Source organism: Hyalella azteca, unplaced genomic scaffold (assembly GCF_000764305.2).
Source record: "Hyalella azteca isolate HAZT.00-mixed unplaced genomic scaffold, Hazt_2.0.2 contig10952, whole genome shotgun sequence".
Classification (NCBI taxonomy): Eukaryota; Metazoa; Arthropoda; class Malacostraca; order Amphipoda; family Hyalellidae; genus Hyalella; species Hyalella azteca.
Window position 1 is genome coordinate 46555 of NW_025940969.1, and position 14553 is coordinate 61107.

Sequence of the window (14553 nt, forward strand, 5' to 3'; positions counted from 1 at the left end):
ACAAACGTTTTCATCAACTAATTTTAGCTCAATCATATTTATTTCATGCTCGGAAAGTGTGAGTAGTCAGTCCACGAACGACTGAATTCTCTCATTATGCAACTCGATAAAACTCGACCATGATCGCTATTCGACTATAAGATGGCTTTGTCACACTGTACAGGGTCATCAATATTTAGCGTTATAACTTTGAGTGGTTATAACTATGAAATGAAACACAATTGCGAATGTTTGAAAATATATTTATGTAGGCAGAGGTTCAGAGATACAATTCCAACAATTTCATTCAATTTGTCCACCATCTGCATCAATAACGAGTTGTAGACGCTTAGAGAAGATGTAGACGCCTTACACGAGTCACGAATGACACTCTGCGGGATTTTGGCCCACACCTTCAGCAGTTTGACCTCTAGGGCGTCCAAACTGCTATGGTGAACGGTCGAGACCTTGCTCTCAAAGTATGACCAGATCCCAAAATCCAGAGGATTCAGATCGGGTGACGATGGTGGCCATTCATCTTTAGTAATGAAATGGGGAACATTCTCGGACAGCCACTCCTGAGTCGATTTGGCCCCATGTGATGGTGCAGAGTCCTGCTGGAACGACCATGGGCGTTTTTTGAAGTGCTTTCGTGCCCAGGGCAACAATGCACCAACAAGGATGGCATCTCGATAGATCTTCTGATTCAATTTCACCCCTTTGTCAACAAAAAAGAGGGGACTCCTTGAGGACTCTCTTACGGCTGCCCAGACCATCACTGAAGTCGGGCATTGCTTCCTAGTCAACACGGAATCCTTCGTCCCATTCTTCGACCAAATTCGATAATTTTGGGATATGAAGTGTTGTTCAACATTGAATATCTTCTCATCACTGAAAACGAGGTTTGGCAGCGTGTCATCATGAATGCGGGAAAGAAGAATCTTGGATCTTTGGAGGCGTTTGTCAACAACTTGAGCAGACAGTTGGTGTTTTTTTGACATGCTCGAATGGGGACAACTTTAGGTCCTTCCGGAGAACAGTCGACATGGTTCCATACGATACATTTGACTGTTTTGCGAGTGTATTGATTTTGAAAAAATAATGTAATGCTAAATATTGATGACCCTGTAAATTAAATTAATTATTTTTTAGAATATTCACTTGTATGGCTTCCTGGAGATTATTTTGTCGTGCCCCAAGCAGTTGATAGTGCAATATATATTTATCTGCTGCATGTGTCGTGTCTGATCACTCGTTTTTGATGAGCTGCCGTGAGTGGTTCCTGCTCTAGGGCAAATTTACGTCGTCTTTCCTAACCGGAATGATTTATATGTCAACTTATTAGTACAATTGTTGACAAGTAGTAGTGGTAGTAGAAGAAGGTTTGCTAGCGCTAAAAACGGCCATATAATTCGCACTGGAGCCCTGTTATTATAATTTACTTATTTCATGCTTTGGAAGGCGGTTAGTTATAGGTCCTAACGATGCCTGCCCGGCGCGCTTCTGTAAACACGTGTCCAGAAAAGAGGCTTACTATTTTTACTTCTTTTACTAAATTGAATTAGGATAATAACTTCTCCTATAAATGCCCAACCTAATTTATTTATGTTTACTCTATCATCATGCGAATTGCTCGCTGCCATCGATTAGTGAATTCCATAAGTTAATTTATTTTGTGGCACACCTTGACAGTTAATATTATTTGTAATGTACAGCTATCTTTTATTTTAGGTGATAAGTTTGTTAATTTATTTAGTATTTTCTATCTAATAGTTATCTATGAATGGACTCAAAGACCAGCCCCAGCTAGTGCCTGATATAGTCAATGAGAGAGGACGACACGACGGGTTTATAGCCAGTCAAAAAAAAATATAACTCAGTACTCACTGCAGTGAGTGACAGAGAGCGCATTTTCTCGTCAACGAAAACGTGAAGTCACGGACGGACGGATGGACGGACATGACGAGCACAATAGCGCCTTTTTTCCATAAATAAGAAAATGCGCTAAAAACTAGCCAGTACGTGTTGCGACAATGGGAGACTAACTGAGCTGAAGAATCAGTAGAGCTTAACTAAATATAATATACAGTATATACTACTATTGATATGTAGAGGTAACCATCATATGCTATTGTTATGTTAGACATTAAACTCTGTTCCTGCGTTGAACGTTACTTTTCACCAATATGTTATATTCTCATCAAAGAAGCATTTCTGAAATAACTTTTCTTATGTCGCTGGACATTTTTTGTTAATCCAACTATAAATTTTATTTGGGAGAAAACGACGATATTTTTAATTTGCATCATTGTACTAAATTCAAACGATTTATCGTAACAAAATATAAAGTTTCTATTATCGCCTTCGCTATAATTTCATAGCCTTGGTGTACTACCGAGTGTTCTGTGTTGGCAAGTTGTGTTGCTTGTTACTGGAAGATCCTTTCCTTACGTCAACAATCTGCTGTCTTGCTTACCGAATTGCTGCATAATTCGGTTAGAATACGAAGGGCCTTTTAACCCGTAACCACGCGAGCCCGGTTTATTCTAACCCCGATGGGGTTATGGGTAACCTTCCCCATGTTCCGAGGACACGGCGGGCCACAGCAGCCTACGCTGCCGTCCCCACCGTGCCTACGTGTCACCCCCGTTAGTCTGAATATTCGGGCTGGACTAATTTGGCATGATTGAATCTACCAGGGAAACCCCGACAACACAGCCCCAGCCGTCATTGCATTTCGCAAGCCCTCCCCCACGTCAAGGACGGGGCGGCATGAGTAGGGTTTATTGATATATTTTTGTTGCTTCATCGTCACATCTTGTCCGACTGTCACGCAGGAGCATTTTCTCAAGCAATATCGATTGAATTTTATTTGCTGACGTTAAATTTTATTAATGAGAAAACCCCGGTATTTTGTAATCTGCATCCTTGTACTAAATTCAAACGATTTATCGTAACAAAATATAAAGTTTCTATTATTGCCTTCGCTATAATTTCATAGTCTAGGTGTGATACCGCGTGTTCTGTGTTGGCAAGATGTGTTGGTTGTTACTAGAAGATTCTTGTCTTACGTCAGCAATCTGCTGTCTTGCTAACTGAATTGCTGCACAATTCGGTTAGAATACGAAGGGCCTTTTAGCCCGTAACTACCCGAGCCCGGTTTATTCTACCACGATGGGGTCATGGGGTAGCCTTCCCCATGTACCGCAGACACGGCGGGCCACAGCAACCAAAACTGTCGTCCCCCACCGTGCCCACTTGCCACCCCCGTTAGTCTGAACACTCGGGTTGGGCCAATTTGTCATGATTGAAACTACCAAGGAAACCCCGACAACACAGCCCCAGCCGTCATTGCATTTCGCAAGCCCTCCCCCACGTCAAGGACGGGGCGGCATGAGTAGGGTTTATTGATATATTTTTGTTGCTTCATCGTCACATCTTGTCCGACTGTCACGCAGAAGCATTTTCTCAAACTATATCGGTTTAATTTTATTTGCTGACGTTGCGTCGCACTTTAACGCTGACGTCGCGTCGCCTTATGAGTTGAGACTATGTTTTGAGAAAGACGCGACAAGATTTTAATCTTTCGTCGTTCTAATTTTAAAGTAACTCAAGTGGTTATAGTAACTCAAGTTTATGACGCCGCATATTGTAACGCGACCTCCGTAACACTATGCTGGGCATGAGAATATCCAGTGGCGCAGCTTTTCAACTGCAATGGCTTTCACAGTGAAAGGGCACTCTGAGGAATTTGCAGCATGGGATCCCTTGCAAGTTGGCACTGCTTCTCAGCTGATGTACTAACTGTGTGCTCACTGGATCCAGCACATAAAAGACCACCTTCTAGAAGAATTACAACCCTCTGCTAAGTGCCACAATCTTTGGCATCTGTAACACCTCAATGGAGGAGCCGCAAATGGTCTTACTGTGTAGGGCACATATCCAATTCTGAATTCTGCCCTGGCTAGGCAATGTCTGTCCCTCAAATGTTGCCTGCAGAGTAGCTGATGCCTCACGTATTCCGTTGCGAAGTATGGTGAGTCGAGTAATGCTAGCAATGACAGTAGTATTCAGCAATTGCAACATCCCACTGGGTCCCGCTTCAAGTCTATACCCACACTGTTATCGATTGGACCTTGAACTCCACACACTCGGACATCAGATCCAACCTGGTAGCCGGCGAACTGCCCATTTTCCAATCATGCACACCGGTAAAAAGTTGCACACCTGATTTCAATTGGGCCCTCCAGGTAATTCAGAGCGTTGGGTCCCTGAGGCTTCACCAAGATGGTTTGGCCAGATCTTCAGCACTCAGCAAAGTTAAATTTCATGGTACCTTTACCTCTAATCGACCTCGAGTTCCCTTGGGATGACCAGACACTGGTGCACCAGGTAGCCTTTTGCTATTCACAGCTGAGCGTTTTGCTCTACTGCCAGGCAGACTCGCAAATTGAACCAACTGAGTTACGGCTCCTACGCTTACGAGCGAAAACAGCAGAGGTAGCCTCAACAATACTGTCGCTGTCAGGGTCCGAGTCCTCAACAACAGAGGCTCCAGAAACTGCACCAACACCATCCATCATCTCAACCAACTCACAAGTGTCCACCACCGCAGGACGCAGATGACGCCGGAGAAGGCTAAAACAGGAACCAGCAAGGCAGCCGGAATCTCCCATGTTAAACCAACTTTAACAGTCAACTACTTATGAAAAAACTATAGACATAAAAAAGATAAACGAAACAAAATTGATAAAATGAAAAGAGATATTAATAAAATAAATAAATACCTAAAAATAAAAACTTCAGCAAAGCAGGCTGGCAAACCTCTGAGGGAGTAAGCCAGTCGTATTTGAAAAGAATCAACCTTGAATTAATGATTTTTATAAATAAGTTCATATGAAAATCTTCCGAAAATGAATTCACCGGTTTTGAGAATGCTCAAATGACACACGTGCTTTCGCCGTGAACGCAACTGAATTTCTCCCACGAGCAATTAATGCTCCACGCAATCCGACTTGAAAGTAAACATAACCCAGCACGCTGATTTGCTAATAGCCGGTGTCTTTTGAAAGTATTCGTTTAGCTAAGTCTTGCGTACAAAAGTTTTGAAGGTGTCATGGACGCTAGACTTGTTCGTAAGTACCAGAAGCTACGTACACGTAGCGCTGTTTTGAAAGTACCTGCCCAGGTCTTCAACAATTCGTGCTCTGTGTCAGATCTTCAACAATTCGTGCTCTGTGTCAGGTATGCAACAATAATTCGTGCCGTGTGTCAGGTCTTCAACAATTCGTGCCGTGAGGACATCAACAATTCGATTGAGAGTGACAATTCTAATGAGGAATCAGGATCGGCGTCGTGAGGCTGACATTGATAGGATAATGTCCGGTCTTGTTCTGTTGACATGAATTGACAAAATAAATACAAAACGGAAAATGTAACAGAAACTCTAGGAACAGAAAGAAATCGCTCACTAATTACCACGTTTTTCTTAGCTCGCTTTAGTGTCCGTCTGTCTGTTTGTGATGATCAAATCTTGCAATCGATATTTCACCAACTTTCCCGCTAGCTAGCGCTCTGAAACTTTTAGGGAAGCTCAGCTCCCGATGACAATACAATAATCAATAATTTGTTGCACATTTCCAGGCGTATTTATTTAATGAAATGTCGACCGAGAAATTGTGGACGCTGCTGCCGCGGTGACGCGGTGCGCCGCTGTTGTGATGGCGAGCAAAGCCAGGCTTAAATACAAGACCATTTCAGGACCCGCTTGCCTAACTAATATTACATTCACTCAGCGCCGTTCATTCATTGCTTCTTTTATCGTATTCTAATGTCTTTCATTACCGAACCTTTCTTTATTACAGCCACGATAAATACGGGAACAACAATGTATCCCCTCGAATACAATTTTCTACAGAACTTCGAAAAGAATTTTCTTTCGTGCATTTGCGTGGCCAACTGAAATAAAATGAATATTATGTAGGATGGCTGACCTTTGTGCAGTAGTTATAAACTCTAAAGGAACTCACAAGCAGGGGTTGGGAACCTTTTGAACATGCTTTTGCAAAGCCCACATTTATTTTCACTGTGAAAAGTGTAACAATTTTGTTCCAGGTACGTCGATCGCGCCTTCTGGAAGCGCAGTAATTTAGTAAATCGACTCCTGTTGGAAATTTCCTTATTTCTTATTCGATAAAATTTTAGTTTTTTCTCCATACCTTTTGAAAGGTATGGGCATGTGAATAGTGTAGTCCTTCCTCAATAAGAAGAACTGAGTTCTTCTTCCAGCATAAATTCATTACTTGCTTCGAAGTCTAACTTCATTTCTACTCTCATTTTTACCCATTTATGGCCTCTTAATTGCCTCATAAAATTATAAACATCTGGTCCCAGAAGATTTTAAGGCGGGTTCAAAAAGGAGCAATTAATGCAGTGACACAGTGAAATACAATTTAAGGTTTTTCGTACTCGATACTCGATTCATATTTGCTATAGTCTCAACCTATTTTTGTTTCTCTAAAATAACTGTTTCTCTGGAGGGGACCGTCTGGAACTTTCTGGCTCGAGGGCGAGACTACTTATTTGTTTGCATCTATATGTTTGAGGTGTGTTTTCTGATTAATTACTTATCTATACACGTTCGTATACATATTGTCGAAGCTTGACATGTTGTTATTACCATATGATTTGTGCTTTCCCATTGCTGGACGCTTTAGAGTGTCGTTCATTTCATTTTACAGTTATGTTAGGCCGGGTATTCGTCTTATACGACGAAGCAGTAGGGCAACATGGGGCAGCGCGCCCCCCCCCCTTTTTTTAAACTAAATTTTTGATGAAGTTTTAATAGATACGAGGTGGTTCGTTGTTTTGTTTAAAGGTACAACTAATGAGGAATGTATGATGTGAATTAGACGTCTATAGGTTTATTCAATTTTTAACGAAACACCATTTTGTAAAAAATGTCAAAATGGGCCCATTGCCCCACCCCTGGGGCAATGGGCCTATGGGCTTGGGGCAAGGCGCCCACCCTTGGTCCCTTTACCGCAAATGCATATTTTTCTTTTTAAAATTAAAAAAAACACTTTACAGTTAAAAATAAGAAAATGTAATAGAAAAATATGACATTCACTCATTTATTAACAACTCAAAAAATCATATACTTAACTTGAAAAAAATATACTTTTGGCTTAAAAAAATCTATCACTGACGTTAAGAAAAATATTTCATTGACATAAAAATATATATCCTTGACTTGAAAAATATATCCTTGCGATAAAAAATTCGTCCTTGACATGAAAAAATGTATCCTTGACTAGAAAAAATATATTTAGTTGATCAGAAAAAACTTCTAGCAACAAAAAAATTTTTAGCTGGACTAAAACAGTTATTCACAAATAACTTAATAACGCAAACACTTAGCAAAACGTAAATCCGTACACTTCATCGCAGTGAAACTGTCGACCGGCGATATAGAGAACACGGACGAATATCTGCCATACTTAGCGAGAAACCCGCTATGGGCCCATAACCCGCAGTGGGCTCGCTGCCCCATGTTACCCTACTGTTTTAAAGACCTATAGCTGCTTTCCTCCCGATTTCTGTACACGAGAACGCGTGCTCGATCTCTTTCCTCGAGTCTTCTTGAAATGAGACGTAGAACGCGAATAAAAGTTTAATTCGTACATCGCCTTTGTCTAAAGCCTAAAACTCCGCCAAAAGTTTATTCCCATTGCTATGACTTCAAGCACACTATGTTCTCTGCAGTAAGTGTAATAGTTTTATTCACTTATATTTGAACCATGTCATCTCATTCTTGACTTAAAATCGATATTCTTCATTACTGTTCATTGCAATCGAAAAGTGGTCGTGATTTTTGTTGGGGCAAAAGCTAATATAGACAAATAATTATTTTAAAAATTTTTATTTGGACTGCTTATGAGCGTCACCATCTCGAAAAAAATGTTGAAATATAATTGATGTTCATTCACTGAGGGAACAGTTTATTGGGGAAACTCTCTTCATTATTAAATTTAAATTTAAGCAGGAGGCACAACGAAGCTGCTGAAACTCTTGACAGGAAGGTCCGTGTTGATGAAGCGCGACCCGTCGATGCTGATGCTCACGCTCTCCACAGCGTCAGACCTGGGAATATTTAGTTATTCGATGAAAATATGAAACAAACTTTATTATATTTCAAATCTACGTATATTGTACTCTTAAATCGTTGATGGAAGGTGTTAGTATAATAACAGAGAGACAAACAAAAGGACTCACGTGCTGAGTACCACAATGGCCACCGAACCATCAGGTCTAGAGACCGCCGCTGCCTTCAGGGCGCCGCTGACGGCAGTGTCGACGCGGACACTATCGCGGGTGAAGAACTTGCTGACGTGCGCCAGCGCGTAGTGCATCGGCTGCTTGTAGAACTCGTCGGCATCCTTTAGAAATCGGTCAATTGCAGAATTTATAGCGACAACAAAAATCTATTACATCGAAGTAAATTTAATTCGGAAACACACACATCTCACAAACAAGGAAATAATCATTTAATTAAATGATTATTTTAATTAAATTTAAAGTCAAGTTAATTTAATGTCAAACTCAAAGCATGTCTTAGGACGTGTTCTTACAGCGTTGATGATGATGGGAGAGTCCATTGCGCCACCAGGCCAGTGGGGACCTCCTACTTGATTCAAGGCGATGTTCCAGTCCAACCATCCGACGGAGTAGTAGTTTATATCCTATTCAGCAACAAGCGAGATCATTTAGCGAGACGTCAAGTAGCTACAGAAAAGTCAATTCAATAGGAAATTCATATCATTATTCATGTCGTACACTATTGAGTATTATAATTTGGTTGAATTGAATATTCGACTGCGATTAATGCCTGATCAATTTTTTTCGAAAATCTGCTGCAATATGGAAGTGAAACCATATCACATTCTGATTCATTGATAGCTTGGTAGTCTAAATGAATCCGAAATGAGATGATTATTTGTTATAGACGTTATTATATGTGAGGAGCCTAGCTTCAGTAAATTAGTAGCAATGCTGTTTGCCGCACCTCGAGTATGTCGGTGACGTAGCGCTCAGCTCTGGACCAGTCACCCAGGTAAACGCTTTCTGGGTTGTCCACGAAAACTCCTTAGGAATGAAAATAAATCTTTTATGAAGCTGGAATATATTTTGTTTTTACGCACACAGAAAAGAAATTGTATGATTTCAAACCCAAATTGTGTTGAAGCTTGTACTACCTGCGTAAAAACGATTTAATTGTGTAGATGTAAAATCCACGACACTAATGAAATTTATTTGATGCTTTTTATGAAGAAAATTATTTTAATTGAGTTTGTCCACTTGATGATGCAGTTAATTAAGGAACATAACATACAGTCACACGGATCCGCATTGTCAATTACCGTAATATGTCGGTTGTTTGACCGTTTCTGTTAATTCAACACTCCTGCAGTTTGTTTCCCCTATGACCAAGTTATAGGGCATCTTCAGCTTCAATAAAATTCTACCACAGCATCGTCTCCTCACCATCAGCGTCCGCACTGGCTGTCATCACTAAATTCGTTTACGTATGCCTCGGCTGACCGCCATCGGTATACGTGTGTACTATATCCACTTTCTCTCACTGACCGTTATCAGAGATACGCGATGCTCTTGCTACCGTTTACCATTTAAAGTGTACGCGTACAGTACTATATATTACTGACCGTTACAAGCTTCAGTGTACAGGATGAACTTGGACGGGTCGAGGTCTCTGGTTTGGAGGAGGACGTCCGGGGAGATCCACTGGTCGGAGTACCAGTGAACGGCCACGCCTGAGATGTACTTGCTGCACTCAGGGTCACTCAGCAGCTGGTGTTAAGTGAAATTTAATTTAATTATTACTTAGAATATGATACAATGAAAGGCATGTAATTCTTTGATATCAATCATACAAAATTTAACTGAACTGCCATCGCAATAATTTTTTGTGATAACGTTTAAAAATAAATCAAGAGAATGGTAAAAATTACTTTCGAGATTTTTAATGTCACCCTGTGATATAAGTGATGACGGCTCGATTAAATTAATGGTCACGTTAACACAAACAATGTTTGACGAACAGGTTCGATGGTGTGAGGCAGCTTGTCCCTGTTGAAGTCATTGACCATCATTGTGAGGCGGCCGTAGCCTGAAGCCTCCAGCGTAGGCCCGAGGTAGTCTCGTATCCAGACCCGCATGTCCTCCGGCAGCCACTTGCACGAGTTGATGCCCCATTCCTGGCTCCACAAAATATTATCATCAACCATAAGGTCGACCTACACCATATAACCAATTATCAAGCAATACTCCGCATTTTGAAGAGAGGAGGTCCAAATCACCCATGGTGTTACAGTCATTAGAATCAATGTTTAAGTTAAAGAGTTATTTCAACACAGTCGCTGTCTAGAGAATATACACTAATAAAAAATGTATGTGATTTACTCACGCGCTGTACTCATAAATATAACAATTAACCGCTCATATTCAAGTTTTTGAGGTACAAAATTCACGGATGATTTATGAATGAGCATTGATGTATTGTAAATTATATCCATAAATGATTTCCAAACAACCTTAAAAATGCAATCACGATCGTGACTGATAGTGACCAAGTATAATATATTTTTCCTTTACCTTCTACTGTATTTCATCTTAGACTACTTTCTGAATTACACTGTGGTTCTAATACGTTTCTATATACGTTATATTTATATAAGTTTGTTGCGTGTTAACTCCGGAATCACGAATCACTTATTCCATTCCAGTGAGTCATTCATTGATGAAGTGATCCTCGCTTTAATGCAACTTACAGTTTCGTCAACCAGAGGCTCGTTTTGGGGCGTAAGGCCCCACAGCGGCACCCCTGCTGCCTCGTAGGCCTCCGCCCACCTGACATGCGATTGATTTCCACACATCACATCATCACATAATGGTTTAGATTTCGTATCGTCGTAGCCATGATATTTTTCACTCCGTCAAATGTGATGGCAAGGCAAATTGGACAGCGAATATACAAGTAATAAGTTGTAGTTTTTGACATTAAAGTTAGCTATTTTTTTAGTTTCTGGAAAGTTTATGCTGAGATCGAGATGAATATTTACTCTAAGTGTTTTTACTGGCGAGGGTCTTCACCTTGGAATTAAGGATGACCGCCCAAAATCTTCATTCGGTCTTTTTTATTCCCGCAACTCTCTAGTGGGGTGCACTATTTTACTATTCAAAGAGAGTAATATGAATGTACTGTAGTTGAATATATGAATGTACTTACTTAGCGATGTAGTTTGCGTAAGGCTGCCAGTAGTCCACTATGAGGGAGCCGACCCCAGTGAACTCTCCGTTGGTCTTCATCCAAGCGGGCGGCGACCACGGCGACCCGAACACCAACACCTCGGCGCTGCTTAGCTCCTGCGCTCGCTTGATAGTCGGAATCTACATTCATACAACATCGGAGAAATTAATTAGCAATGTTTGCGGATTATAATAACGCTGAGAGTCGAACTACTGTATATTAACAATTTTTGCAGAAGTAGACATAAAATTTTTAGAATGTCTGCAGGACTTAGCCCGATGGCAATTCTCCAAATCTAGACAAAAATTTTCATCAGAGGGTACTGTGAAAATTGTTTATATCCTATCCTGAAACAAAAACAATGTGCAAATATATTATTGAATGTTTATAACTAATGTTATTGTATCGGTTAATCTCTGATGCTGAAGGTACTTTCAGAAGGCATGATGAAGTTGGAGAATATGCATCATCCATCCATCCATCTCACCTTGTCATTGATGTCTTCCGGAGCAAGCGACCAGAAGGAAAGGTCTACGTCGCCCTCGACATCGTCGAGAGAGTAAGCGCGCGTCGAGAAGTCCGAGCCGCCGATGGGCACTCGCACGATGTTGTACTCGGAGCCCTCGGGGGCGAAATATGACCTAGAGGGGCATTGAGCTCAGACATCCATAGCACATGAAATTGCGTTCGAGATTTGACCATTAATGCATAGCAATGCACGACAGTAATCTGCCAATGACGTATAGTAAGACAATGCAAACAATGAAAATCAATGTTGACATGTCCTTGACCATTAATTCCTTCTTGGCTTGGTATCAAACTCGAGTACCGTATAGTGCGTACCTGAGAGCCTTCTCTCTAGCGCCGTCCGACAGAGTGTTCAAGTTGAGACCAGCAGAATCTGTGACGGATCCACCGAAGCCCAGGATGGTCTGGTAGCGCGTGGCGGTGCTCACTGTGATCGAGTTGCTCGCGCTGCCTGTGGGTTATCCAAGATTCAGTTTTGGATCACGAATCTGAAGAAAGTATCATAAATCTTCTCTCTTGGGTTGTCACATTGCTGTTAGGATTTTTAAATAAACGACCTTCAGTTTTCGAATTATTAAGGTAGAGACAATCGCTTGATCGCCCCAGTCCGCACGATAGAAACGTTAGGTCAATTATTGACAGGTGCGAAGTCGTGACGGGTACGTGTCGTGTGTTATTTGCGTACGTTGTATTAGTGTAGGATATTAATGCGTGAGCGTTCTTGGTATACTTCTATACTATTGAGAATAGATTGATTCGTTTGCTGTTTAATCACGAATTCGTTGCAGATATCTTATACGCGTAATTGTTAGTTATCCGCCAACAGTCTTTAGCATTCTTCGGATTGTTTTTTTTCTACATCTACAGGAAAGTTTGAAGGTTAACTACAATAACCTTTGATTTGCTCTTGAACTTGAAATAAGGAATAGGTTGATGGACGATCACGAGCCATGAACGATCACGCTGATAGTTGCGCCTAGTTGACTTCTGGAGTGAGCCCACAGCATTGTGTTTACAAAGGCCAAACAACGTACCTATCTAAGAATGCCTGTCGCGTACGAGTCAAATATTGCAGGGGAAACCAATCAACATAATTACCTACCTTGTGTAGGTGCCAGGTCCCCGGAAGCTGGCTCGAGACGTAAGGCGTCCCTGGTGCTGGTGTAGACGGTGTAGGTGCCAGCAGGTGGCACTGTCACCACACCAGCCTCGTCACAATAGGTGGCATCGCACACGCACACGAAACTGTCGTGCCCATAATCCCTTCGTGCACACTGACCTGAGCATTCAAAGTATATTAAATACGACCCAAATAAGAAGTATTCCTTTTACGTGCTGAAACATGAAATTCAGCTACCATAAATTCACCTCTTGTATCGTAAAAAACGGTAAGACAAATAATTTTTTTTCAATTTCTCAATAAACAGTTTCATTCGTCCTATAGACAGTAAACGTTGCTATTTAACAACAATATTTTGTCTGGGTTTCGTTTAAATATATTACACGACTTGCGTACAGGATGAAGCCTTTGATTGCAATTTGAGGTTATTTTGAACACGTGTACAATATTCTGACCATGAGCAGTGTGCAGCAGGGCCAGGCTGGCAAAGAGCAGCAGCAGCAGCAGCGACTTCATCTTGCAGTGATGCTATAGTAGAGGACAGCTGCTTGAGCTGCAGCTAAGATATCATTTTATAGCGTCTGTGATGATGCGCCCTCAACACGTGACGCTTTCTCTGCACGATGTGCACTACGCCAACATTGCTGTACTTAACCAATCTGTTTGTAGGGGAATAGTTGGATAACGTGTGTGAATAAATTTACAGCCGGTGGACTTTCTCAAGAGGAATTAAATGACATGCGTTCGCTCCTTAGAAAAACGGTTTTTGCCGAAGAATAATCTTAATTACAGTGTTTCATCTTAATTCGAAAGAAATATTTAAATAATAGCTGTACAGGATGTTGATTCAAGTTTATAGCTGACTTCAAATTACCTAATTGTTTAGAGAAAGAAATGGTCATGTGATCGGTACCCGATTGTTTCGTGACCGTCGAAAATATTACGAACACAGATGTGAGCTACCAAAATGAAAGAATGGATGCGTCTATAAGTGCATATATGAGCACAGCAAAAATATGCCCAATGTGTTTTCCAATCCTTTGGATTTATATAGTTTCAATAACGATTAGTTCTTGCTTGTCATAATCTTACTGTTATTCGTTAGTTTAAAAGTATCACAGTCATGAAAAAATAGCAACCTAAGTTGATATTTTGATAAAGCCCCAATACATTTTCTAGTTGCCGATTAATATCTGAAGATAAAGTATAAGTACTGCAATAAATTTCATCTGCGTGATCATTAGGATGAAATAATTGCTTATGTATTATTGAGTGTCATATTTAAAAGAGTATTGTTTTATTCTGAATTTGCCTGTTTCGTCTAATCCAGTTTTCTCTTATCCCGTAGATAATTTTCAGATTAAAACACATTCAACGAATGACGTGAAGAAAAAGAAAATAGAACATGATGTTTAAACGGCGAAGAAATAAAAATGTTAGTTAAATATTTCTATTCGAACATAATCCAAACTCCAACGTTTGTATGGTCTCATGATCACATCATCAAGTTATATTTCAAACCATGTTAAGATCCCGACGCGGATGGTATTATGCATGTATACATGATGGAGTAGCTCCTATATATTTACAACGCTGAAGA

General features: G+C 40.7%; 1 protein-coding gene across 1 annotated transcript; it reads right to left on the bottom strand.

Moving 5' to 3' along the window:
* Positions 1 to 7883: 7883 nt before the first annotated feature.
* On the bottom strand, positions 7884 to 13485 carry LOC108666700 (putative glucosylceramidase 3). The gene is made up of 12 exons (XM_018153616.1): positions 13409 to 13485; positions 12936 to 13112; positions 12149 to 12284; positions 11793 to 11946; positions 11285 to 11445; positions 10827 to 10905; positions 10098 to 10253; positions 9702 to 9846; positions 9044 to 9123; positions 8610 to 8720; positions 8254 to 8417; positions 7884 to 8121 (listed from the first exon to the last, which is right to left on the bottom strand). The coding sequence occupies exons 1-12, from the start codon at positions 13467 to 13469 to the stop codon at positions 8016 to 8018; spliced, it is 1530 nt and encodes a 509-aa protein (XP_018009105.1). The 5' UTR covers positions 13470 to 13485; the 3' UTR covers positions 7884 to 8015.
* Between the last annotated feature and the right edge of the window lie 1068 nt (positions 13486 to 14553).

Coding starts and splice junctions, on each gene's coding strand:
- LOC108666700 (XM_018153616.1), bottom strand. CDS start 13,469: ATGAAGTCGCTGCTGCTGCTGCTGCTCTTTGCCAGCCTGGCCCTGCTG. Junction 11,446..11,792: donor CGGAAGACATCAATGACAAG/GTGAGATGGATG, acceptor GTATGAATGTAG/ATTCCGACTATCAAGCGAGC. Junction 10,254..10,826: donor AGCCTCTGGTTGACGAAACT/GTAAGTTGCATT, acceptor TTGTGGAGCCAG/GAATGGGGCATCAACTCGTG.